At 44.6% G+C, this 27,762-nt stretch overlaps 1 protein-coding gene across 1 annotated transcript in view; it reads right to left on the bottom strand.

Annotated features, from left to right (window-relative positions):
* Positions 1 to 305: 305 nt before the first annotated feature.
* The window catches only part of ATP1A3 (ATPase Na+/K+ transporting subunit alpha 3), a 121,589-nt gene continuing 94,132 nt past the window's right edge, over positions 306 to 27,762 (bottom strand). The window contains exons 6-23 of the mRNA XM_073570756.1: positions 27,573 to 27,707; positions 27,041 to 27,158; positions 26,306 to 26,574; positions 25,650 to 25,848; positions 25,437 to 25,546; positions 25,179 to 25,313; positions 20,115 to 20,307; positions 18,946 to 19,121; positions 18,008 to 18,144; positions 17,005 to 17,155; positions 16,209 to 16,377; positions 15,961 to 16,115; positions 15,732 to 15,855; positions 10,403 to 10,548; positions 4,021 to 4,151; positions 3,314 to 3,415; positions 2,783 to 2,874; positions 306 to 2,200 (exon numbers count right to left, since the gene is read on the bottom strand). Of these exons, the coding sequence (XP_073426857.1) occupies positions 2,172 to 2,200; positions 2,783 to 2,874; positions 3,314 to 3,415; positions 4,021 to 4,151; positions 10,403 to 10,548; positions 15,732 to 15,855; positions 15,961 to 16,115; positions 16,209 to 16,377; positions 17,005 to 17,155; positions 18,008 to 18,144; positions 18,946 to 19,121; positions 20,115 to 20,307; positions 25,179 to 25,313; positions 25,437 to 25,546; positions 25,650 to 25,848; positions 26,306 to 26,574; positions 27,041 to 27,158; positions 27,573 to 27,707 (2,571 nt within the window). The 3' untranslated portion in view covers positions 306 to 2,171. The remainder of the gene's footprint in view (positions 2,201 to 2,782; positions 2,875 to 3,313; positions 3,416 to 4,020; positions 4,152 to 10,402; positions 10,549 to 15,731; positions 15,856 to 15,960; positions 16,116 to 16,208; positions 16,378 to 17,004; positions 17,156 to 18,007; positions 18,145 to 18,945; positions 19,122 to 20,114; positions 20,308 to 25,178; positions 25,314 to 25,436; positions 25,547 to 25,649; positions 25,849 to 26,305; positions 26,575 to 27,040; positions 27,159 to 27,572; positions 27,708 to 27,762) is intronic.

Here is a 27,762-nt window from a genome sequence, read left to right as displayed (position 1 = left end):
CTTAAGAGACCACTGAAAATTAGAGAGCCTGAGGGGAAAAATCCTATATACAAAGTGATAAAAAGTCCAGAGTCCAGAAATAGTATTATTCCTCATGTACACACATGACTGCCTCTTCTGAACAGTCATCTGGAAATTACAGGAACACGTGCAATGTGTTGGATAATAGCACCACTCTTATCCATAGTCCATATCTGGTATTACAGCTTGTGCGCACAAGTTCCTTTTTTAAGGCAATCCCACAAGTTTCACCCACCTCTCCGCATTACATGCCTTTGTTTCTCCAGTAAAAAAAAAATCAGTCCTTTTGCAGTTTTTTGGGGTATTTTTTATTATTATTTATTTTTGTAAATCACAGAAAATGGCAGGAAAAACACAAGATAAAAAAAATTATTATTTGACAACCTGACAAAAACTAATGCAAGAGGGGGGGGGGTGGAGACACATAACAGACACGAGACGCAAACAAGCCTCCACCTACCAGGATTCACCGGGGTCCCTCTTATTCCCTACAATGCTCTAACTTTTTCAATTTTTTTTCCTATCCCTCCACTATGTTGCTATACTTTCTCCATTACTATTATCTCCTTCCTGGATATATTGTCTGTTCCGCTTTTACTTGTATAACTTTGTGATGTCTACTTATTCCAAATCTGCCCTCCCCACCCCCTCCGCTCCACTTCTCTGCAGACGTTGACATATTACACGTGAAGAATAGGGACATATACTGTATCTCGCACACCCTTTAAATACAAGACGTCAGGACATCCACTCGTCATTCCCTCATAATACACAGACATCAGGACGTGTACCTATCGCCCCCTTCTAATAAACACACAGACACGTACCTCTCACCCCCTCCTAATACACAGGACGGATACATGTACCGCTCACTCTCTTATAGATGGAGTACATCAGATATGGAGGAATAGAAGGTGGGTGGTTGAGTGAAGGGGGTTATTATTACACATATAAGACTTCCATGTGAGAGATGCTCAGCTGGTCCCTCCGGAAGTCTAGGGGGCTAACAGGGACCTATTAATGCCCCTTAAAACCCTACGGCTGTTTACCGGACACATTGTTCATAAGACGTCATTTGACCACTACTGGTGACCTCGAAAATCCTCGAAAATTAACCCCAAAGCTCATGAAACAGCACATTACTAATAATTCCGAAGAGCTGTGGTCATAACCTTTGGCAGCATAGAGGTTAATACAAAGAGAGTACTATTGCAGCCCCCCTCCCATCCCAGTAAATTTCACATCTCTCCACCTTCTCTTCTCAAATCACTCTTTTTTGCACTCCTCCTTCAGTACTAAAATTGCCATCAGTGAAGGGGTTTAGCATTCATCATGGCCTTTTTCCTCTAGTCTTTTCAACCCTTCACCTCCTTCATGTTTTCCCCCCTTGGCCTTTTCCCCTCTACCCTTTTGTTCCTTTCACCTCTTTCACTTTCCCCAAAGGCCTTTTTCCACTACCCTTTCCATCCCTTCAACTCTTTCAGTTTTTCCCCATCCCTTCACCTCTTTCACTTTTTCCCCCATGGCCTCTTTACTCTTCCCTTTCCATCCCTTCACTTCTTTCAGTTTTTCCCCCATGGCCTCTTTTCTCTTCCCTTTCCACTCTTTCACCTCCTTCACTTTTTTCTCCATGGCCTTTTCTAACCTTTCCATCTTTTCACTTTTTACCCATGGCCTTTTTCCTCTACCCTTTTGATCCCTTCACCTCTTTCACTTTTTTTGGACACCATCCCTCTCTCTCTCGCTCTCTCTCCCCCTCCTTAGTAATATAACATTAAAAGTAAATCATAAAAAGGAAATAAAGAAAAAAAAAGAAAAAAACTGGTTCTATTTATATTTATATATAATATATATATATTTATAATTTTACAGAAAAAAGGGGGGGAGAGAAATGAGTCGAAAAAAAGAACCAAAGTGGAATCTGGAACAGAAGGCTGGGAGGTGGGTTCACAGCGAACGTTGCGTTTCTTGAAATCCTGTGGTGGTGGTGGTTGCTGTTTTTGTCGGGGGTTCTTTTTTGTTTTGTTTTTGTCTTGTCTTTGTTTTTTTTGTTTCTTTGTTGGGGGAGCAAGGGTGGGGAGTGGAAAGGGGAGGAAAGGGGATTCAGAGATTGGAGAGGGTCCAGGTCTGGGAGATGTGTCTCTCGGAATTTAATAATAAGACTCTTTTTCTACCCAACCTGTAAAAAATGAATAATAAAGACGCGTTAGTGTATTTTAGACCTTAAAGAGAACTTGTCACTTGATTCCTGCTCTCCAAACCTCCAGCTGCGTGAATCAAAGCTTGGCAGCACAATTGTAGACAGGCATGTCTTTCTCCGAAATTCTCCAGCATTCCAGAGAAAACATACTTTATTGATCCCCGCTCTCTGCTTCAGTTAACAGTTTTTTCCCTTGTGTTAACATTGTGAGAAACCTGTCAATCAACTGAATCAGAGGCAGCGGCGGCAATCTTGTTACCAGGTTCTGATTACTGCTGCCTGTAGTTTAGGCAGCAGGAATCAAATCGAGTGGCAGGTTCCTTTTAAAGAGTGATGGAGACGCTCCATTCAGAGTACTGTACTCGGTTATCTCCTTCAGTCTCATTAACTGGGTTCTGACCCCCATTTAAAGGGGTATTCCTAGACATACAACTTATCTCCTATTTACAGGATTGGTGATAGGTGTCTGATCGCTGGGGACCTCCCACCACCACAAAAGCTGCAATCACACTATCATCCCCATCTTCACGTGTACACACAAAAACCTGACTCTGCACTTACCTCCTGGGTGTCTCCTAAGGATAAGTTTTCGGATCTCATCATATATAAAGATGAGGAAGCTGTATGGGAAGGCACAGAACCACCAGCTGGGCCTACGCGACAAGAGAAAAGATGGGTCAGCATATTACATCTCTAAGTGCATGGAATATTTAGCTACTAGTAATAGTCTTCGACCTATTCGGTTGACAGAAGGTGAAGGTGTGTGTAAAAACTGGTGTATTTCTGAAGACAAGTACCTATTGGACACTATAGTAAAATCTGATTTTGGTAGGACTGGCCGATCATGTATATAGCATATATACTGTATATAGGATGTCCTAAATTTTGCATGTTGGCAGGCTTCAGGGAAAAGAAGGATTGGGCATGTTGGACTATCCACCTCCAGAGGTGTCTGACAGCAGCTTATTTCCCTCTCGCCATACAAAATACATGCATGCTCAGCCGAACAGAGTGTGCATGTGTATGGAGGGGAAATGAGAGTGTTAGCTGTCACCTGTGTCTTCCGGGATGCCTAACATTCATCTCACTTACTTCAATGGGTACATTCTCAGTGCGATGTCCATCCCAGGGCAATAAGACAAGAATGCTGCCAGAGCGGTTTCCTCAAATAGACCAAAGATGAGGATCTTATTCCTGGATTGAGAAAAAGATACAAAGAGTGAAACAGATTATAATGGTGATTCAAGGAGTCTTCATTTTTACAGGGGAGCAATCAGGCTATTCATTCTGGAAAGCCGCTACCATGCGCCAGTCACTTTCCCTGCTGCTAAACATCCTCTCCTTTATCTCTCTCCAGCACCCTTCTTGTGTCTTTTTGTTTTACTAACGATCCAAGATTAATCGCAATTTTAACCTCCCATGGCTTTTCTCGTGCTGCACCAGTTCTCTCATATGCGCATTCCCAACATCCTCATATCGTCTTTTAACAGTTTCCTCCATCCTACACTCACCCTGATACACATCTTGCTGGTGACTGCTGAATGTTGCAGAAATCTATGAGTTTTATCTCTCCTGGAGGAACAGAAAAGGACCCTAAAGTCTACAGTGACTGGCAGAATAGTCCCACTTTTGAGTTGTTTTTGAATAAACTGACCCCATGGCAAGAATGGAGTCCATTCAATTGGGTACTCGGAAATGTATAGGTGATCATACCTGGGAATAAGCTTAACCTTGGCAAGTGCCACCTCTCGTGACTCTCCTATGGGTGCACCAGGAATATTTTTGTCTAGGTCACTTACTTCATGCCCTGCTGGAACACAGAGTTTCTTCTGGTTTTGCAGATGATGACATCGGCCCACTGTACGACCACAATGCTGACGAAAAAGGCCGTGTGACATGTGAACTCCACAATTTTACGCTGCTCATATGTCTGAAGAAAGAGGAGAGATTGGACAAGAGGACAGAGATGGTGGGACCTGGGATATCTCAGGTAGGTCACATTTCAGGATGCAGATCCCACCCCAGAAATGAGGGGGTCGCCCATCCTGGCTGGTGATCGAAGAAGAACCTGCACATGTGCGACTTTCACTATCCACTTCCATGGGTGTTTCCTATTCAGCCAAGAAAGTGAGCAAAGTTGTTAAGCTGTTTTATTGGAACACGGCACATGCAGACTCCTCTCCGTTCACAATGGCTGGATGTGGTCAAGGACTCCCGTTCTGGAAATAGATGAAGGTATCGAGAGGTGGGACTCGCATCTATCAACACATCTGTATATGTTATACAGTGGGGGTAAAAGTATTTAGTCATCCACCAATTGTGCATGTTCTCCCACTTAAAAAGATGAGAGAGACCTGTAATTGACATCATAGCTAGACCACCACTATGAGAGCCAAAATGAGAAAACAAATCCAGAAAATCACCTTGTCTGATCTGGCAAGATTTATTTTTCAAATTATAGGGGAAAATAAGTATTTGGTCATTAACAAAAGTTCATCTCAATATTTTGTTATATATCCTTTGTTGGCAATGACAGATGTCAAACATTTCCTGTAAGTCTTCACAAGGTTGGCACACTGTTGGTGGCATGTTGGTCCATTCCTCCATGCAGATCTCTTCTAGAGCAGTGATGTTTTGGGCCTGTCGCTGGGCAACACAGACTTTCAAATCCCTCCAAAGGTTTTCTATGGGGTTGAGATTTTGAGACTAGCTAGACCACTCCAGGACCTTCATATGCTTCTCGTGAAGCCACTCCTTCATTGCCCTGGCAGTGTGCTTGGGCTCATTATCATGCTGAAAGACCCATCCACGTTTCATCTTCAGTGCTCTTGCTGATGGAAGGAGGTTTGCACTCAAAATCTCATGATACATGGCCCCATTCATTCTTTCATATACACAGATCAGTCGTCCTGGTCCCTTTGCAGAGAAACAGCCCAAAAGCATGATGTTGCCACCCCCATGCTTCTCTGTAGGTATGGTGTTCTTTGGATGCAACTCAGGATTCTGTCTCCTTCAAACATGACAAGTTTTGTTTCTACTAAAGTTTTCTAGGAGATGCTATACTGGAGTATCTGAAGAAGAATGACCTCATGACCCAATATCAACATGGGTTTACGAGGGACGCTCCTGTCAGACTAATCTGATAAGCTTCTATGAAGAGGCAAGTTCCGGACAGGACCAAGGAAATGCAGTGGACTTGGTATATATGGACTTTTCAAAAGCTTTTGATACGATACCACACAAAAGGTTCATACATAAAATGAGAACAATGGGGATAGGGGAAAATATGTGTAAGTGGGTTAAGAGCTGGCTCAGGGATAGGAAACAAAGGGTGGTTATTAATGGAGCACACTCGGACTGGGTTAGCAGTGGGGTACCGCAGGGGTCGGTGTTGGGCCCGCTTCTTTTTAACATATTTATTAATGACCTTGTAGGGGGCATAGAGAGTAGAATTTATTATTTGCAGATGACACTAAACTCTGCAGGGTAATCAATACAGAGGAGTACAATTTTATATTACAGAAGTAACATAGTAATATAGTAACATAGTTAGTAAGGCCGAAAAAAGACATTAGTCCATCCAGTTCAGCCTATAAAATTCTGTCAGAATAAATCCCCAGATCTACGTCCTTCTAAAGAACCTAACAAAAACTGTAAGATACAATATTGTTATGCTCCAGGAAGACATCCTGGCCTCTCTTGAACCCTTCGACTGAGTTCGCCATCACCACCTCCTCAGGCAGGGAATTCCAGATTCTCACTGCCCTAACAGTAAAGAATCCTCTTCTATGTTGGTGGAAAAACCTTCTCTCCTCCAGACGCAGAGAATGCCCCCTTGTAACCGTCACCTTCCTTGGTATAAACAGATCCTCGGAGAGATATTTGTACTGTCCCCTTATATACTTATACATGGTTATTAGATCGCACCTCAGTCGTCTTTTTTCTAGACTAAATAATCCTAATTTTGCTAATCTCTCTGGGTACTGTAGTTCCCCCATCCCCTTTATTAATTTTGTTGCCCTCCTTTGTACCCGCTCTAGTTCCATTATATCCTTCCTGAGCACCGGTGCCCAAAACTGTACACAGTACTCCATGTGCGGTCTAACCAGAGATTTGTACAGAGGCAGTATAATGCTCTCATCATGTATATCCAGACCTCTTTTAATGCACCCCATGATCCTGTTTGCCTTGGTAGCCGCTGCCTGGCACTGGCTGCTCCAGGTAAGTTTATCATTAACTAGGATCCCCAAGTCCTTCTCCATGTCAGATTTACCCAGTGGTTTACCGTTCAGTGTGTAATGGTGATATTGATTCCTTCTTCCCATGTGTATAACCTTACATTTATCATTGTTAAACTGCATCTGCCACCTTTCGGCCCAAGTTCCCAACTTAACCAGATCCATCTGTAGCAGAATCCTATCTTCTCTTGTATTGACTGATTTACATAGTTTTGTATCATCTGCAAATATCGATATTTTACTGTGCAAACCTTCTACCAGATCGTTAATAAATATGTTGAAGAGAATAGGTCCCAACACCGACCCCTGCGGTACCCCACTGGTCACAGCGACCCAGTTAGAGAATATACCATTTATAACCACCCTCTGCTTTCTATCACTAAGCCAATTACTTACCCATTTACACACATTTTCCCCCAGACCCAGCATTATCATTTTGTGTACCAACCTCTTGTGTGGCACGGCATCAAACGCTTTGGAAAAATCAAGATATACCACATCCAATGACTCACCTTGGTCCAGTCTATAGCTTACCTCTTCATAAAAAGTGATTAGATTGGTTTGACAGGAGCGATTCCTCATAAACCAATGCAGATATGGCGTTAAACAGTTATTCTCATTGACATAATCCAGAATAACATCCCTCAGAAACCCTTCAAATATTTTACCAACAATAGAGGTTAGACTTACTGGCCTATAATTTCCAAGTTCACTTTTAGAGCCCTTTTTGAATATTGGTACCACATTTGCTATGCGCCAGTCCTGTGGAACTGACCCCGTCGCTATAGAGTTTCTAAATATAAGAAATAATGGTTTGTCTATTACATTACTTAGTTCTCTTAGTACTCGTGGGTGTATGCCATCCGGACCCAGAGATTTATCTATTTCCATCTTATTTAGCCGGTTTTGCACCTCTTCTTGGGTTAGATTGGTGACCCTTAATATAGGGTTTTCTTTGTCTCTCGGCATTTCACCTAGCGTTTCATTTTCCACCGTGAATACTGTGGAGAAGAAGGTGTTTAATATATTAGCTTTTTCCTCATCATCTACAACCATACTTTCCTCACAATTTTTTAATGGGCCTACACTTTCACTTTTGATTCTTTTACTATTGATATAGTTGAAGAACTGCTTGGGATTAGTTTTACTCTCCTTACAATGTGCTTCTCTGTTTCCTTTTTGGCAGCTTTAATCATTTTTTTAGATAAGGAATTTTTCTCCTTATAGTTTTTTAGAGCTTCAACTGTGCCATCCTGCTTTAGTAGTTTAAATGCTTTCTTTTTACTGTTAATTGCCCCTCTTACTTTTTTTGTTTAGCCACATTGGGTTTTTCCTATTTCTTGTCCTTTTATTCCCACAAGGTATAAACCGCTTACAGTGCCTATTAAGGATGTTCGTAAACATTTCCCATTTATTGTCTGTATTCTTATTTCTGAGGACATTGTCCCAGTCAACCAGATTAAGGGCATCTCTAAGCTGGTCAAACTTTGCCTTCCTAAAGTTCAGTGTTTTTGTGACTCCCTGACATGTCCCCCTAGCGAAAGACAAGTGAAACTGTACAATATTGTGGTCGCTATTTCCTAGATGCCCAACAACCTGCAGATTTGTTATTCTGTCAGGTCTGTTAGATACTATTAGGTCTAAAAGTGCTGCTCCTCTGGTTGGATTCTGCACCAATTGTGAAAGATAATTATCCTTGGCTATTAGCAGAAACCTGTTGCCTTTATGGGTTTCACAGGTCTCTGTTTCCCAGTTAATATCCGGGTAGTTAAAGTCCCCCATAACAAGGTCCTCATTATGGGTTGCAGCTTCATCTATCTGCCTTAGTAGTAAACTTTCCATGATTTCTGTTATATTTGGGGGTTTGTAACAGACCCCAAAGAGAATTTTGTTACTATTTTTCCCTCCATGTATTTCGACCCATATGGACTCGACATCCTCATTCCCTTCGCTAATATCTTCCCTTAAAGTGGCCTTTAGACAAGACTTTACATAAAGACAAACCCCTCCTCCTTTCCGATTTTTACGATCCTTTCTAAACAGACTGCAACCCTGTAAGTTAACTGCCCAGTCATAGCTTTTATCTAACCAAGTCTCGGTTATTCCCACTATGTGGAGGATTTATGTAAACTAGAAGCTTGGCTGATAAATGGCAAATGAGCTTTAATGGGGATAAATGTAAGGTCATGCACTTGGGTAGAACAAACAAGATGTATAATTATGTGCTTAATTGTACAACACTGGGCAAAACTGTCACTGAAAAAGACCTGGGTGTATGGGTGGACGACAAACTCACATTTAGTGGCCAGTGTCGGGCAGCTGCTGCAAAGGCAAATAAAATAATGGGATGCATTAAAAGAGGCATAGATGCTCATGAGGAGAACATAATTTTACCTCACTAGTGCGACCACACTTAGAATACTGTGTACAGTTCTGGTCTCCGGTGTAAAAAGAAAGACATAGCTGAACTGGAGCGGGTGCAGAGAAGAGCGACCAAGGTTATTAGGGAACTAGGGGGTCTGCAATACCAAGACAGGTTATTACACTTGGGGTTATTTAGTTTGGAAAAACGAAGGCTTAGGGGTGATCTTATTACAATGTATAAATATATGCGGGGACAGTACAAAGACCTTTCTAATGATCTTTTTACTCTTAGACCTGTGACGGGGACAAGGGGGCATCCTCTACGTCTGGAGGAAAGAAGGTTTAATCATAATCACAGACGCGGATTCTTTACTGTAAGAGCAGTGAGACTATGGAACTCTCTGCCCTATGATGTTGTAATGAGTGATTCCCTACTAAAATTTAAAAAGGGCCTGGATGCCTTTCTTGAAAAGTATAATGTTACAGGGTATATAGACTAGATTCCTTGATAGGACGTTGATCCAGGGAGCTATTCTGATTGCCGTATGTGGAGTCGGGAAGGAATTTTTTTCCCCCAACGTGGAGCTTAGTGCTTGCCGCATGGGTTTTTTTTGCCTTCCTCTGGATAAACATGTTAGGCTACGGGTTGAACTAGATGGACTTAAAGTCTCCCTTCAACCTTAAATACTATGTTACTATGTTACTTTGGTTTCATCAGATCATATGACTTTCTCCCAATACTCTTCTGGATAATCCAAATGTTCTCTAGCAAATTTCAGATGGGCCCGGACATGTACTGGCTTAAGCAGGGGGACTCGTCTAGCACTGCAGGATCTGAGTCCCTGGCGGTGTAGTGTGTTACTGATGGTAGCCTTTGTTACAGTGGTCCCAGCTCTATGCAGGTCATTTACTAGGTCCCCCTGTGTGGTTCTGGGATTTTTGCTCACTGTTCTTGTGATCATTTTGACTCCACGGTGTGAGATCGTGCGTGAAGCCCCAAATAGACGGAGATTATCAGTGGTCTTGTATGCCTTCCATTTTCTTATTATTGCTCCCACAGTTGACTTCATCACACCAAGCTGCTTGCCTATTGCATATTCAGTCTTCCCAGCCTTGTGCAGGGCTACAATTTTGTTTCTGGTGTCCTTCGACAGCTCTTTGGTCTTCACCATAGTGGATTTTGGAGTGTGACTGTTTGAGGTTGGGGACAGGTGTCTTTTATACTGATAACAAGTTCAAAGAGGTGCCATTACTACAGGTAATGAGTGGAGGACAGAGGAGCCTCTTAAAGAAGAAGTTACAGGTTTGTGAGAGCCAGAAATCTTGCATGTTTTTAGGTGACCAAATACTTATTTTCCACCATAATTTGCAAAATAAATCTTGCCAAATCAGACAAGGTGATTTTTTTGGATTTATTTTCTCATTTTGACTCTCATAGTTGTGGTCTACCTATGATGTCAATTACAGGCATCTCTCATCTTTTTAAGTGAGAGAACTTGTACAATTGGGGGCTGACTAAATACTTTTTCCCCACTCTATACTGAATGTCTAAATTTGGAAGAAGATTTTTACCACTCACCCATTGTTGGCCATAACTGTCTTCCAGGTCGTTAACACTTCTGTCATCCCAATTTAACCGAATGCCAACTAAGTGTGATGGCAAGAATCCATTCTCTGCCAGAATGACAAAGTAGGAGAAGAAGCCACCAAGAGCTTGGATCATGCCTGGAAGAAGAAGTAGGAAGAGGAAGATCACAATCCTGGAAAGTGGAACCACAGGTGTATTTATTTTTCATGTCATTCCTATATCTTTCACAGATTTTTTAGAACTAATTCATGAATTATTTCCCAACACAACCAATTTTTGTTTTTACCCTTTCTGTTTTTACCTCCCCTTTTTCTGTTGACATGACCGCACAAGAGCTTTTTCTCTTTCGTCTCATTGGGGGACACAGGAACCGTGGGGACACAGAAACCGTGGGTGTGTGCTGCTGTCACTAGGAGGTTGACACTATGCATGAAAAAAATGTTAACTCCGCCCCTGCAGTATACACCCCTCCGACCGTCTGTCTGTAGGACAATCAGTTTTGCTTAGTGTCAGCAGGAGGTGGACAGAGGTCTATCGCAGACCCATGCCTACCTCAATGTGCATCGTTCCTTTTCAGGTAACCAAGGAGGGATACAGAGTAGATATGCTACATCTGTATTCCCACACCGGGATTATGAGTACGGCGTGTACTGCCACCCCGTATCCTCATGAATCCCGCGGGCAGGACCCTATCCCCTAACACAGGACTCGTGGTCAGGTGGCAGCTCCTGGTCCTGACCTTCGTCTCCCATCACTCGCCCACCAGAGCCTGATGTTCGAGAGAGACGCCCTGCAGAAAAGGTTTGGGACAGCAATCTTTTCATGCAGGTAAACCGACACCGGTTACGGGGTGAACTGGAGGAAAGAGGCTGCAGCGTTGTATGATCTGCTCACCAGTCGCTCTGGCTGAATGTGACCGCTCTAATCAGCACTCGGGCTTGCAGCCCATGGTTCTATACTTAGTTTAAGAGCCAACACTTACTTTCAAGCATGCGGTGCAGCGCGGTTCCAGCCTCTTCCCGTGGCAGCGTTATGACCATGGGCTCCAGCAGGAGCCCAGCACGGCCGAAGCCAGATTCCGGCTCCCGGCAGACTCCGCCTCCCGGCTTCCTCTTCCTGTACCAGCGCCATCTTGGTGCTCCAGGAGGCCAGAGCAGGGCCCCGCCCACCACTTCCGGGCGGGGATTTCATAAGGCTTCTAGGCAGCGGCAGGGCTGTTCACCTCGCTCTCTCTCTCTCTCATCAGCATTTGGGCGGCAGCTGCGGTGGGGACACAGGTCATGGGTATGTGAGTACTGCACTACAGGTTGTTCCCTCACTCCACTCTCTACCCCCGACGGTCGGCACCAGGTAAAACCTGTCAGTATGCCCAAGGGAGAGCAGTCCCACTCCTCCTCATCTGCTTCAGTGACGTTAGTCAAATATTTTGTATGTACCAAATGCAATGTCAGGCTTCCTTCAGGTCAGTCCTCGCCACTCTGCTCAGATTGCAGCAGACCTACGGTGTCACCTACGCTAGAGAGCAGGTGCAGCCCCCCCGCTTTGCCTGTCAGAGCTCCCACATTACTCCTGGAGCAGGAGGAAGCCACCTTGCCTACTGCCCAGGGGCCATCCATCGCCACGGGAGACAGCGAGTGTCCAGGATGGGCCTCTTCCTTATCTAAGTCCATGGCCGACCTTACCAAGGTATCACAGACCTTGGTAACGGTGCTTAACAGATTGACACTTCAGACTCCAGTGGACACAGGAGCACCAAAGGAGCCTCCTTTTGGGCCTTCTAGAGGCCGTTAAAGGTTTAGACAGGACCACCAATCCAGGTCCCCTTCTCACTCCATCTCACCGCCAGAATTCCTCTGGCCGTCTGACTCCTCCCGGTCCTCATCCCCGGAATCAGGCGAGGCATTATCAGAGACACACTCAGAGGAGGGTTATGAGTACGGGTCAGAACAGTCCCAGGTCAAGGATATGGTTCAGGGCCTCATTGCCGCAGTCAATGAGACTTTTAACATTGGGGACACCACATCAAAACCTAATGATCAGGTTTTTTCATTTAAGCATCATAAGTCTCCCTCTAGGGTCTTCGCCTCCCACAAGGATTTTGAGGAAGTGTTGGCCAGGGAAAGGGAAAACCCAACAAGGCGGTTTCAGAGAGGGAATCGTTTTGGGATTCTATATCCCTTCCCTCCAGATTTCACCGCCAACTGGACCGCATCCCCTTTGGTGGACCCACCAGTGTCCAGACTCGCTACCAGTACAGTCCTCCCACTCGCCAGTGGGGCAGCCCTAAAAGATCCCAATGATAGGAGGATAGAATCCCTGGCAAAATCCGCCTTTGAGGCAGCAGCCGCTACATTGTGTCCAGCCTTCGCCTCAGCCTGGGTAGCTAAGTCTGTTACAAAATGGGCCAAACAGCTTAGACAAGGCATATTGGTCAGGGCACCACCAGCGGAACTGGCGGAGTTCGCAGATCAAATCTCTCATGCCGGGAGGTATTTGGTATCAGCAACCCTGGATGCTGCGTCTTGCGCAGCTCAAGCATCCAGTAACATGGTAGCCGTCTGGCGGATGGTCTGGCTAAAGGCTTGGCAGGCTGATTTGTCCTCAAAGAAATCACTGACCAATCTGCCATTTTAGGGCACCCGGTTCTTTGGGTCAATGTTAGATCAAATCATTAAGGATGCAACGGGGGGTACAATCTCTCTTCTCCCTCAGGCCAAACCTCGTCAATATGTTTTCAAACATAGAGCTCAGCCCTTTCGCCGTAACCCAGCGACAGACACTTATGGTCAGGGCCCACAGAAGTCGCAAGCACCGAGAGATAGGAGGAAGGTATAATTTCGGGCCACCACGTCATGGCATTCCTGCAGTTCCAACAGCAGAGCTACCAGGTTAGTGCCGGGCAGAGCCACTTCAGCCTGACGCCAGCAGGGAGTCCAAGTCCCTTCCCAGTACCTCTCCCAGATTAGGAGGCCGCCTTCTCCTCTTCAGAGATGTCTGGCAGAATTCAGTAGAGGATATCTGGTTACATGAGGCAGTATCAACAGGATGCAAGATAGACTTCAACGCGCTTCGGCGAGATCACTTCTTTCTATCGCAGCCACCAAAAGACGCTGCTATGGCTCTAGGTTTTTTTGCGGCAATCGACTCTCTCCTCAACGCAGGAGTAATCGTCCCCATTTCCGAGCAGGAACGTTTTACCAACTTTTACTCAAACCTGTTTGTGATACCAAAAAAGGATGGCTCAGTTCGTCCCATACTAGACCTCAAAAGGCTAAACAGATGGGTCCGCTTACTCCATTTCAGGATGGAATCGATTCGGTCGGTAATTACGTCTATGGAGGATCAGGAATTCTTATGTTCCATAGATATCCGGGACGCCTACCTACACGTCCCCATTTTTCAGGGACATCAGAGGTTTCTGCGTTTTGCTGTCCAAAAGCAGCATTTCCAGTTTGTGGCCCTGCCATTTGGGCTGGCAACAGCCCCCAGAATTTTTACAAAGATTATGGCAGCGATGGAAGCTATATTAAGGGTCAGAGGCATAATATTGGTACCATATCTCGACGATATTCTCGTCAAGGCGCCCTCCTTTGCTCAGGCCCAGGAAAATCTAGCGGTAGTTTTAAACACGCTGTCCTGGTTTGGTTGGATCATAAACAGGGAGAAATCCCACCTAACGCCAACACAACGCCTAGAATTCTTAGGAATGGTAATCCCCTCAAGTGTCTTTCTCCCAGAAAGAAAGTGGATTACCCTCCAGCAGGGAATTCGCTCTCTGTTGAAATTCCGGCTTCTATCATTTCGCGCTGCCATGAGAGTCCTGGGAAGAATGGTGGCAGCTTCAGAGGCAATACCCTTTGCCTTGTTCCATTCCAGGATACTGCAGAGGAACATCCTCCTTCAGTGGGACAGGTCCATCTCTTCGCTGGATCGCCCCCTTCTTCCATTCCATTCAGACCAGGGAGTCCCTCAAGTGCTGGCTGACCTCCCCCTTGTTCATCTGGGACGGCCTTTTCCCCCTGTCCACTGGCAGGTAGTAACTACAGATGCCAGTCTCCTGGGCTGGGGTGCGGTATTCCGCCACCTGACTGTCCAGGGACGATGGTCGAGGCAAGAATCCTCACTACGAATCAACATTCTAGAACTGAGAGCGGTCTTTCTAGCACTTCTACATTGGGAAAGATACCTCAACAACCAGCCATTTCGGATTCAAACGGACAACGCCACGGTGGTGGCATACATCAATCACCAAGGGGGAACCAGAAGTCCCCGGGCACTTGCCGAGGTATCCAGAATCTTCAATTGGGCAGAGACCGCAATTCCGGCAATTTCGGCAGTTTACATTCCTGGCACAGACAACACGGCCACCGACTTCCTCAGTTGGGAGGGGCTCGCGGCAGGGGAATGGTCCTTACACCAGGAAGTGTTCCGTCAGATATGCCAGCTATGGGGGACTCCAGATGTGGACCTCCTGGCATCTCGACAGAACAGAAGAGTCCAACAGTTTGTCTCAAGATACCCCGATCCAATGAAGACTCTGAGAAAGATTTTACGGTAAGAAACCAAAATCCTGTTTTCATTTCCGAGTGTTGGTTTTAAATGACACCAGCTATTTTACCATATAGTGTACTGGAAAAATTTTTTCCAAGTGCTGTAAAATGGAAAAATAACTGCAATTCCGCCATTAATCTAAAAAAAAATATTGGTTTGTGTCGCCATTTTTCAGATTTTTTTTTCCATCAATGGAGATGTTTGAGGGTTTCCTTTTTGTTTTGCATGGCGTGTTAACGTGGGGAGTGTATGTTGTCTTGAACTCTTTTTATTGAATTGTTTGGGTGAGATGTGTAGACCAAAGCACAGCAATTCTGGTGTTTCAATTTTAATTTGTTTTTTATCTCATGGGTTAAATATATTAATATTTTGACAGATCCGATTTTTACGGACGTGGCAATACTGAATAAGGGGGAAAAGTGAATGATTTGAATTTTTTTTAATATTCTATAAAACATGCATTTTTTTGTAGCTTTTTTAAATTTTTCCTCTTAGCTGACTTAAGCCTGCAATCGTCTGATCGCGTGACCTACATAATGTAGTATCACGGTATATAGCTAGAAGCACAGTCTCCTATGCCTCCTTCACCACCAAGACATGGCACCCATGGCGATCTTCAGTAGGCCCCTACCTGCCATGGTGAACCATCAGCACCAATAGCTGAAACATCTCAATCAGTGCTGAATGGGATCAGAGTTTTTTCTAATCCTGGTGGTTGGTGGGGGAGTGTGGCTGTTTTTTAGACGGGTCTACCATCCCATAGACTCACCAATTTGCCCATACGCCATGCTGATCAATCGTTCATTCACCAGTTTGTCTGTCCGGGGATTTCTTGGCTGCCTCTTCATAATGTCACTCTCTGCTGCTTCATAGGCCAAGGAGATGGCGGGAACCTAGAGAATAGGTTTTTTTATGAAATTTTAGCAATATCTGACTTGACCTGTTACTCATTTCTTGGTAATTCTACAGACTCCTCCTACAGACTCCTCGTTACTCACCATGTCAGTGCCCAAGTCAATGCACAGGATGGTGATGGTGCCCAAAGGCAGAGGAATGTTGGCCATAATAAAGAGCAGGAAGGGGGTGATCTCAGGAATGTTACTAGTCAGAGTGTAAGCAATTGATTTCTTCAGGTTATCAAAGATGAGGCGACCTACGTAGAGAAGATATCATTTGTAAGGCTATATCTATGAGTAGAGACATTCATGTTCTAAGCTCTGTATGCTGCAACCTAATCCCGTCGTACCTTCCTCCACGCCGGTGACGATAGAAGCAAAGTTATCATCCAGCAGGATCATATCAGCTGCTTGCTTGGAGACATCAGAACCTGCGATTCCCATGGCCACCCCAATGTCAGCTTTCTTCAGAGCGGGGGAATCATTTACACCATCACCGGTGACAGCCACAATGGCGCCCTACAAGAAGAGGAGAGATGAGCTAAGATTAAGTGCATAGATAATGGGGTCCTTAGGGTCCTGTAATGGGTCATTCGTGGTCCCAAGGTCAAATGTTATGTACCTATGATATAAATCCCTTTCTTATATACAGTTTAAGGGTCTACATATATAAAGGACTAGAGAAAAAATCTTAGCAAACTAGAGAAGAGCAATTTGATTCACTTTGTCTTGTTCCTGTCCTCCGTGGCAGCCGGTCCCCACATCTTTAGCTGGGAATTCTGGTCACCTCTAGTGCTTACTAGGCCCTACGACATCATGAATTTACTTAAAGCTTAGTCCATAAGTCTCAGGCGATATCATCACATGCATCGTGCCATGACGTTGTGGGCCATGACCCTGTTCCAAGGGTGATGTCTGTGGAGACAGCCTATATCTAGGCTTCTTCTGATGGCTTCTCAAAGTTTGCCACCGCAGATCAATAAGCCACATATTACTACCTACTAAAAAGTACTGTTATTATAGTTTTTGTACCTTTATGTACACTAGGTGGCGCTAAAATTATATTTATTTTAGCCTGAAAGTATTTATTTCTGCAGGCTTGTGCGCTAGTCAGCATAGAGGTCAGATTTTCAGCTATGTCCTCACCTGGCGCTGGCAGCCTTCCACAATGATGAGTTTCTGTTGTGGGGAGGTGCGGGCAAAGACAATCTCTGTATGGTTCTGCAGGATCTCGTCTATCTGTTCAGTGCTCATGTCTTTCAGGTCTGTACCGTGGATAACACAGGCCTTGGCATCCCTGCCGAGACAAAGTACAAATTACATATAGAAAACTGGGACATGAAGACAACTAGTCGGTTTCTTTCCTTTCTAGTGATTCAATCTGTTACCTCCTTGGACTCCTTGGTCCAAAACTTGAAAATTCATACATGACTGGAGCTAAACAGCTGATTGCAGGATCAGCACACTGATTTAAAGGGGTATTCTCAAGTATGAAAATTTCCGATCTCTGGGGGTTTGGCTGCATGAAACCTGAACGATCCAGAGGACCGAGGCTCCGAAGAGCCCCATGTAAATGGAGCGGTGATCGATCAAGTGCATATTAATTCTTAATGGGATCGCCAGAAATAGAAGAGCGCAATGCTAGGCTGGTCTTCATTTAATATCTACCATCGCGCCATCAACACAGGGCTCTTCAGAGCCCCAGTTCTCAGGATCGGTGGGGGTCCCAGTGGTCAGACCCCTAATGATAGGGAAGTTGTTAGATAAGAGATACCTTTCAAACTTAAGAATGTCCCTTTGAGACCCCCATAAAAATTAGACTAACGATACTGGATAGTCTAACCTGTATGGAGGGCCTCCTGACTCTCACACTACAGATGTAGGGATAAATAAGGAACTGGTATGTCCCATTTTGGTCTCGGTGAGTTAAGAGGAGTCTGTCAGCGTCTGTCTCTTAGAGTCTGGAGAAAGAAGAACGATTGGCCAAATCACCATTTGGCCAACAACTATGTATTGTGTATGGGGGCTCCTTTTTCTGAAGATCCAACAGCAGTGTAGATTTCAGCTTCCTAGGTCTATAATCCTCCTTGTAAGAAATTATCCACATGTTGCATTGCCCCGTTAGTTCATGATTGGTGTTTAGCTTTACCTGGGATTAACCTGGGAGACTGGAATGTTGAGTCTGGCTGCAATATCTTCCACGGTCTCGTTACCCTCTGAGATGATGCCTACACCCTTTGCAATAGCTTTGGCTGTGATTGGGTGATCACCAGTCACCATGATGACCTACAGAAAGACATACGGATAATAAGACAAATGTGTTAGAGAGCAAACCACACAAAAGTCATGTTCTGATAAGTCTTTGGGTCCTGAGCCAAGGTCCAAGTGTCTCCAAAGACTATAGTTTGACCAAACGCCTTTGTCAATGCGTGGAAAGTGGAAATCATAGATAGTACAAACTAAAAACAACTTTCTACAGATGGGTATATTTACTGTGAATCAATTTGAAAGACCTGTGTCATCGGTCGCGTCAGTAATCTATGACCGTTGAATGGGAGCCCTGAGAACCGCCTTTTATCTGATAGCATCTAAGGTTCTTGGTTTGATCACTTGGTCTGGTACAATGTTATTGCAGTGTGATGACCATGTTACATCACACATGGCTGAGGATGTTGTCTTGTAAGAATAGGTTTTCAGGGCTCCTGTCCGGTGGCCACAAATTGTCAAAGTGGCCGATGGACCACAATTTGTACCAATTGAACAGATGGGTGCATCTGTTTTTGCCAATATCCCTAATCATGATTCAATGCTCTTTAGTGAATAGGACATTAGCTACCTGTAAGTGGCATTAAAAGAGAGTTAATTATCATACATTTTTCTAGGAAAGGCCCACAAGGAGAACCAGCGCAGAACAGTCAGAGGTTTCCAGCAATGGTAACTTCAGAGCAATGCCTAAAGAAGTGGCCTCTAATTTAGACTCTCAAGCTGGAAGTTGGTGTTTCCCATTACCTCAAGAGCTACAAGTTGTGGACTTTGCTTCTTTGTCCATGATAAGTTTTGAATCTATTTCCTTTTTTACTCTCTCACCTTGATTCCTGCACTTCTGCATTTGCCTACAGCATCAGGTACAGCTGCCCTGGGTGGGTCAATCATGGACATGAGTCCCACAAAACAAAGGTTCTCAGTACTGAAGTTAAGATCCTCGGTATCAAAAGCAAAGCCCTTGGGATGCAGTTCTTCTGGGAAATAATAATGGCAGAATCCTGGAGAGAGGCACACAGAGAGAAGTAGATCATTACATAGGAATAGTACGCAAAGTAGGAGACACATTGTCATCAGGATTTCTGAGTAGCACAGCCTCGGCCTTCAGGCAATTATATCTCACCTTAGACAGTGTTCTGTAGCTTGCTCTCCCTATCTCTATGCCAGAGCTGTCATGTCCTCTCAGTTTCCAGATTAACTAAAAAAAAACAGCAGCTGCATTCACTGCCTCTGCTTTTATACTGGCTCTGATAGCCTTTCCTGATTGGCTTTGCTATATCATGTGATGTGGCTGCTGAGTTCCCTGCCTCTGCTTTTATACTGGCTCTGATAGTCCCTCACAAATAGCTTTGCTATATCATCTGATGTGGCTGCTGCATTCCTTGCCACTGCTTTTATACTGGTTCTAATAGCTCCACCTGATTAGCTTTGCTATATCATATGATGTGGCTGCTGCATTTCCTGCCTCTGCTGTTATTTTGGCTATGATAGCCCCTACTGGTTGGCTTTGCTATGTCATCTGATGAGGCTGCTGCATTCCCTGCCTCTGCTTTTATACTGGTTCTGATAGCCCCACCTGATTGGCTTTGCTATATCATATGATGTGGCTGCTGCATTTCCTGCCTCTGCTTTTATACTGGCTATGATAGCCCCTACTGGTTGGCTTTGCTGTGCTATCTGATCTGGCTGCTGCATTCCCTGCCTCTGCTTTTATACTGGCTCTGATAGCCCTTCCTGATTGTCTTTGTTATATCATGTGATGTGGCTTGATAGCCCCTAACGGTTGCCTTTGCCTTTTTGTGTGTTGTGATAATTGCAAAGCATTACAAGGAAGCACTTTTCTGTATATGCAATCTTCTGCTTTGTGTGAACATTTTTTGGTCATCGAATCACAAATTATTTAAGTTTGCCAGGTCTTGCAAATTTCCTAAAATTCGACCTAAATTTGATTTGCTCATCTCTGTACCCTCCCAGTATTTTATTTTAATGCATACCCAATACTCTCTCTCCGAGTCCTCCCAGCTCCAAGTATGCATTCTGGAAAGCCTCCTTCAGCTCCTCGTCCAGTGGTTGCTCTTTGCCCTGGATTAAGATGGTGGAACAGACATCCAAGATCCTCTCAGGTGCTCCCTTCATGACGAGCAGGAAGCGGTTATCATCGGGGTCTTCAGTCTCATGGATGGACAGCTGTGGAGAAAGACGGACATAAAGAAGCTTAGGGTAGAGCATCAGGTTCTGGAATCATGTGGTCTGTACAATGTTATGCAGGTATCACATCCACATGATGCCAGGACCCTCTTCTTTAGATAAGTGATGACCACACACCGGTTGTGCACATGATGGAAACCTGACTCATCAGACCGGGCACCTTGTGCCATTGCTCCATGGTTCAGTTCTGGTCCAATGTTTTTTAATTTAAAAATGTAAATGCATGTATTTGGGGCTAAAAATCATTTTTGCAAACAGGCTTCATTAAAAATGTTGCACTGTTTTGCTTTTACGTCCTCTTTGTTTCCATGCAGATGGAACCTTGATGCGACCTGTGGTCATAAATCAGATGAGAGAAGCTAAAAAAAAGTGGTATAATTCTGGATGTCTGTTACCACCACTAGGTGGAGCTAACTACATACAGATTTAAGTTTAGTGAGCTCCCTCTAGTGGTAGCTGCAGGTAGTGTTACAACAACCAGGGAAAACAGTTCAGAACTGGGCTGCTATTGAACAAACCCGTCAACGTAAATTTTTGCTCTCTGAGATCTTGGCCACTTCTCATTTACAATATTTAATTTTTAGGTAAATATGCAATTAGCAGAGAGTCAGTGTTGAAGTATGTATTCGTGTCCTGACACTAGATTTATGGCACATGCCTTCTATTCAATGCCCTGCCGATGAGCGGAGATTAGGGTAATGTGGGCACGTGATGTACCAGGCCGGAGAGGTAGAGTTAAAAAGCTTTTATGTTATTATGAAATGAATGTTAAGAAGGATCAGGATGGGATCCTGCAACAGCTGGGACTAATCTCTAGAGAGAGGATGACAAAGGTGGTAGAGGAGGGTGAAGGATGCACACGGAGAACACGGTGCTGAGCTATGAGAACACCAGAAATTGTCCTAAAGAGGAACTCCAGCCTAAATTATCTTTCAACAGGTCGTAGAAACATTTAGCAAGTTCCCATTGGTGGGACAACCACTGATTCCCATTTTGATTAGTGTATATAGAGAAATTAAAGTCAATGGGGAATAAATGAGTGTTACAGGAGAAAAACCCATAAAAACATGGCCTCACCTGTCCACTGGTTGTGCCTGGTTTTGAACCTCAGTTGCAATTCCACACACAACCAGTGATCCTTTGCTAGGTGAAGAGAATGGGGCATTAAACTGCGCTGCTCGCCAGTCAGGATGATGTACCAGAGGAGTCCAAGTGGATGTAATAGAAAATAGACTTTATTTCTACGTGTTTCGTGGTGATCACGCCACTTCCTCAGGACAGTCTATCATGGACTGTCCTGAGGAAGTGGTGTGATCACCACGAAATGCGTAGAAATAAAGTCTATTTTCTATTACATCCACTTGGACTCCTCTGGTACATCATCCTGACAGGCGAGCAGCGCAGTCTGATACCCCATTCTCTTCACCTAGCAAAGGATCATAACATCGGGGCTTGCAGCAGCCGCCAATGCCAACGCCATAATAGGTGAGTGAATTTGGTTATCCCTCACGAATATTCCTTTTATCTCGGATAAGACCCTATGTGCGCTCTATATTCCTTCTAGGTACATTGACACACAACCTGTGGACAGATGTGGTGCTGTTTTTAAAAGATGGTTTTCAAATCCTGAACAACCCCTCAATAGGTCATTTCCTTGTGGGAAACAAAGGTGGTCTGAGTTTTAAAAATTATTGTATGTTATGACCCACCCTTCAAAAAAAAAACACTCCACAGAGTGAGTCATTAGGTAAACTTGTAATCCACTGCCTGTTGTCAAGTATAGAGCTGAGCGAAACAGGTCGGTCAGATTCAAAAGTAGCCGACTTTCGCCAAAGTCGGGTTTCATGAAACGAAACCCGACCACAGAGTGAAGTCGGCCATGCGGTCGGCGATCCAAGCGCCAAAGTCGGGTTTCGCCGAATGCTTGCACGTGACTTTTTTCAGCCAATGAGAAAAGTGTAGCTGGAGTGGGAGTGAGAGAGAGAGAGAGAGAGGGAGAGGGAGAGAGAGAGAAGAGAGAAGAGAGAGAGATTTCGCCGCCTCTAGGGTTAAAATTCATGCCAGGTGTGTTTCCAGTCCTCCACTCACTGCCGACTTTTCTCCCCATTGACTTGCATTGGGTTTCATGTTTCATGACTTTTCACGACTTATTCCTATAGTCAGCCGATTTCGTTCGACTCGACTTTTGAGAAAGTCGGGTTTCATGAAACCCGACTCGACCCTAAAAAAGGCAAAGTCGCTCATCTCTAGTCAAGTACAGTCTGTCTCTAGCAGCAGCAGAGACACCGAGAATCATAACAGGAGGAGGGGGCGAGTCTATGTCTCTCTATAGGAAGTAGTGGCGCGGCTTTGGCCCTCTACAGGAGGTTTAGGCATTTGTTTTTTGGTACAGGAAGTTGGGGCTATAGTAAGTGGGGGTGGAACTTTGTCTCATGATAGGAGGTGGAAGCAAATGTTTGCCTCTCTACAGGGAGTGGGCGCAGGTCTTAGTCTCTCAACAGGAAGTGAGAGCGAGTGTTTCTCCACAGGAAGTGGAGGCGGCTCTTTGTGCCTCTTCAAAAAGTCAAGGCAGAGCTTTATCGCTCTGCAGGAAACAGACATGTCTCTTTGCCTCTCGACAGGAAGTGGGGCAGCTCTCTGTCTCTCTACAAGAAGTGGGAGCGGCTCTTTGTCTCTCTACAGCAAGTGGGTCAGAGTTTGTGTTTTTATAGGAAGTGGGAGCAGGTGTTTGTCTCTGTACAGGAAGTAGGGGAAGTTCTTTGTCTCTCAACAGGAAGTGGGAGCAAATGTTTCACTACGGAAAAAGGAGGCAGCTTCCTTGCCTCTTGACAGAACGTGGAGCAGCTCTTTGTCTCCGCAGGAAATAGGAGCAGATCTTTCTCTCTCTACAGGAAGTGGGGTGGAGCTTGTTTTTTTATAGGAAGTGGGGGGAAGGTGTTTGTCTCTCTCTACTAAAAAGTGGGAGCAAGTGTTTGTTTCTCTACAGGAAGTGGGAGCAGGTTTCTTTAGGTCTCTACAGGAAGTGGGGGGTAGGTTTTTGTCTCTGTACAGGAAGTAGGGGTGGCCTGAGCATCACCTGGGAACATCGGAAAGCTTCTAGTACAATCTACAATGGGGAAAAAAAGTATTTAGTCAGTCAGCAATAGTGCAAGTTCCACCACTTAAAAAGATGAGAGGCGTCTGTAATTTACATCATAGGTAGACCTCAACTATGGGAGACAAACTGAGAAAAAAAAATCCAGAAAATCACATTGTCTGTTTTTTTTTCATTTTATTTGCATATTATGGTGGAAAATAAGTATTTGGTCAGAAACAAAATTTCATCTCAATACTTTGTGATATAGCCTTTGTTGGCAATGACAGAGGTCAAACGTTTTCTGTAAGTCTTCACAAGGTTGCCACACACTGTTGTTGGTATGTTGGCCCATTCCTCCATGCAGATCTCCTCTAGAGCAGTGATGTTTTTGGCTTTTCGCTTGGCAACACGGACTTTCAACTCCCTCCAAAGGTTTTCTATAGGGTTGAGATCTGGAGACTGGCTAGGCCACTCCAGGACCTTGAAATGCTTCTTACGAAGCCACTCCTTCGTTGCCCTGGCGGTGTGCTTTGGATCATTGTCATGTTGAAAGACCCAGCCACGTTTCATCTTCAATGCCCTTGCTGATGGAAGGAGGTTTGCACTCAAAATCTCACGATACATGGCCCCATTCATTCTTTCATGTACCCGGATCAGTCGTCCTGGCCCCTTTGCAGAGAAACAGCCCCAAAGCATGATGTTTCCACCACCATGCTTTACAGTAGGTATGGTGTTTGATGGATGCAACTCAGTATTCTTTTTCCTCCAAACACGACAAGTTGTGTTTCTACCAAACAGTTCCAGTTTGGTTTCATCAGACCATAGGACATTCTCCCAAAACTCCTCTGGATCATCCAAATGCTCTCTAGCAAACTTCAGACGGGCCCGGACATGTACAGGCTTAAGCAGTGGGACACGTCTGGCACTGCAGGATCTGAGTCCATGGTGGCGTAGTGTGTTACTTATGGTAGGCCTTGTTACATTGGTCCCAGCTCTCTGCAGTTCATTCACTAGGTCCCCCCGCGTGGTTCTGGGATTTTTGCTCACCGTTCTTGTGATCATTCTGACCCCACGGGGTGGGATTTTGCGTGGAGCACCAGATCGAGGGAGATTATCAGTGGTCTTGTATGTCTTCCATTTTCTAATTATTGCTGCCACAGTTGATTTCTTCACTCCAAGCTGGTTGGCTATTGCAGATTCAGTCTTCCCAGCCTGGTGCAGGGCTACAATTTTATTTCTGGTGTCCTTTGACAGCTCTTTGGTCTTCACCATAGTGGAGTTTGGAGTCAGACTGTTTGAGGGTGTGCACAGGTGTCTTTTTATACTGATAACAAGTTTAAACAGGTGCCATTACTACAGGTAATGAGTGGAGGAAAGAGGAGACTCTTAAAGAAGAAGTTACAGGTCTGTGAGAGCCAGAAATCTTGATTGCTTGTTTCTGACCAAATACTTATTTTCCACCATAATATGCAAATAAAATGAAAAAAAAACAGACAATGTGATTTTCTGGATTTTTTTTTCTCAGTTTGTCTCCCATAGTTGAGGTCTACCTATGATGCAAATTACAGACGCCTCTCATCTTTTTAAGTGGTGGAACTTGCACTATTGCTGACTGACTAAATACTTTTTTTCCCCACTGTATATGATCCCCGTCCTGGGGTGCAGCATTGCCTTCTGAACACATTTTTTAACAAATGACCAAATTAAGCTTCTTGGTTTTGTATAATTGGGGACGTAGAATTAGTTGGGTTCTCACATATGAGCAGTCACTGACCTGATATTTATTTGTAGAGTTGAAAGGAATCTCAGCAACTTTCTTGTTCTTCTCCCTCATTGCTTTGACAGAACCACAAGACAATTCAATGCACTTCAAGAGAGCAGATTCAGAGGCGTCTCCAGCCACGTCCCTCTGCGAAGGAGACACGAGTGAGGTTACGGGCCAAAGCTGATATGAATATTGCCAGACAGCAAGGACATATGCAAAAGACGAATATCCACCCAATGACACGAAGCTCCGGCCAAGGTCACGTACCTTGAGGATGGGAATGTTGTCATTTCCAGCTTTGAAGACGGCACGGTTGCACAGGGCAGCAATGCGAGCCAAGGCAACCCAGGTGGGAGAACTCTTGTCAAATGAAGCACCTAAGGGAAGACACACGGGAAAAGAAGGAGCGTTTGAAATGATGGTGAGAAGATTATGCAGGTTCAAACATCTCTTTTTTTGCTTTGTGCATGGCTTCCTTACCTGACTGGTCCTCTGTGGTGTCGGCCTCATGAATCTGGTTGTCGAACCACATATGTGCCACAGTCATCCTGTTCTGGGTGAGGGTTCCAGTCTTGTCAGAGCAGATGGTGGATGTAGATCCCAGAGTTTCCACAGCTTCCAGGTTCTTCACCAGGCAGTTCTTTCGAGCCATACGCTTGGCAGTCAGAGTTAGACATACCTGCCGAGGAAAAATGGTAAAGTGAGATTTTATAACATGTGCATATAACATCTGATTTATGGAAGTCCGATCACTGGGAACCCAACCAAGGCACAGCTGCTATGGCATCTTCCTTCTCCAAAACATTAGCACTCTAGCCTGAAGGCTAAGGTGTTATAAAGGCTGCTTCAGAAGCAGAAAGTTTTGGCATCTTACCAAGAGACATGTTTTGGACTTCAGTGGGGTCCATGTGAGGCCAAAATGTCACCCATCAATCACTACTAAGTCATAGCTTTCTATTCTGTAGCATAAATTTGAATGTTATCTTCAGATTTCTGGTACAGATTCACTTGGAAATACATGTTGGATTTGCTATAGGCTAAGGTAGTACACCCAAGCACAGCTCCTTGGACCCCAATAAAGGGATCTCCCACAAAACATAATGCCTTGCTATACTTAGGAGGTCACCAGTACTTACAGTGACCGTGGCCAGGAGTCCCTCTGGTACGTTAGCCACAATAATTCCGATAAGGAAGATGACTGCCTCCAGCCACGTGTATCCCAAAATGAGGGAGAGAATGAAGAAGGTGATTCCAAGGAACACAGCCACGCCGGTGATCAGATGGATAAAGTGCTCAATTTCCTTGGCAATTGGAGTCTTCCCGGATTCCAGACCAGAAGCCAATGTGGCGATGCGACCCATCACTGTCCTGTCTCCTGTGGCAATGACAACTCCACGGGCTGTACCTGTAAGTGCATCCGTTATGTAGACAATGAGGTTTTCCTTCTATTTGTATTAAAAATAATCATAAAGGAACTGTGCTTTACTCCGGCACTAAGTCTCCATCGGTGATCCCGGTGTTATTGTCTGCAGTGCTGATGTCGTATTGACAGCGCTGCAGCCAATTATCGAGTTCCTTGATCCTGCCCGAGTTGACGGTATGACCCGCTGAGCTCACTAATGTGACGTCAGGATTGCAGACAATAACAGACACTAGGAGCAGCCGTGAAGTCTCAGCAATAGACCCGGGGGTGGGTGACTAAGACAAACTGCAGCCAAAGGACAAGAGTTTTCCAGAACCAGAAAACCGTTTTAATTATCTTGTAGGTCGATAACTCACCTTTTTCCTAACATTATGCTCTCGTTTTGTGTTCACCCTCAGCCTTCCTTAATGACATACAACATTATTTTGGGGTAGAAATGTAATATTACCTTCTACGCAGTTGGTGGAGAAGAAAGTGACGTTACGTGTCTCCAAGGGGTTATCATGAGTGCAATCGGGTGATCGGGTCTGAGGCTCAGATTCACCAGTCAGGGAAGAGTTATCTACCTAAAAAGAGTGGAAGGATAAGAAGAGATGTAATGAATAATAATCAGAACAAATACGTACACAGTAAAAAAAAAAGATTATATTTTGGAAAGAGGATTGGAGACAACTAATTTCTTGGGTCTAATGAGGGGTTAATACAGAACATTTAAGAAGATTCTGACCACTTCTAAAGAAGTAGTCCTGTAAATTATGTTTTAGGCTTGAAAGATGTTGATTAATGGCCTTTACACAAAAACCTTGAAGGAAGATGATGCTAGACTTGCCAATAGGCACCGATTCGGCAATGTGGTCTACGGTGGAAAAAAGATATATGACTAGGAAGGATATCACCAGGAAGCGATATGATGCTCTACGGGGATGTTTGATGTCTCCAGGACATTTTATTACTGATGATTATAGTGAATATTAACTCACTTTGCAACCATGGGCAGAGATGATCCTCAGATCAGCTGGTACTCGGTCTCCACCTTTGATCTCTACCAGGTCTCCAACTACAACTTCCTCAGCGTTCAGCTGCATCTTTTCACCTTCTCGGATAACTAAAGCTTGCTATGAGAAAGGATGAAAAGGACCAATAGTCGTGATAATGCGCGAAGTAGGGGAC

Source organism: Dendrobates tinctorius, unplaced genomic scaffold, assembly GCF_039654945.1.
Source record: "Dendrobates tinctorius isolate UK_male_01 unplaced genomic scaffold, ASM3965494v1 ptg000028l, whole genome shotgun sequence".
Lineage (NCBI taxonomy): Eukaryota > Metazoa > Chordata > Amphibia > Anura > Dendrobatidae > Dendrobates > Dendrobates tinctorius.
This window is presented reverse-complemented; position numbering and strand designations above follow the sequence as displayed.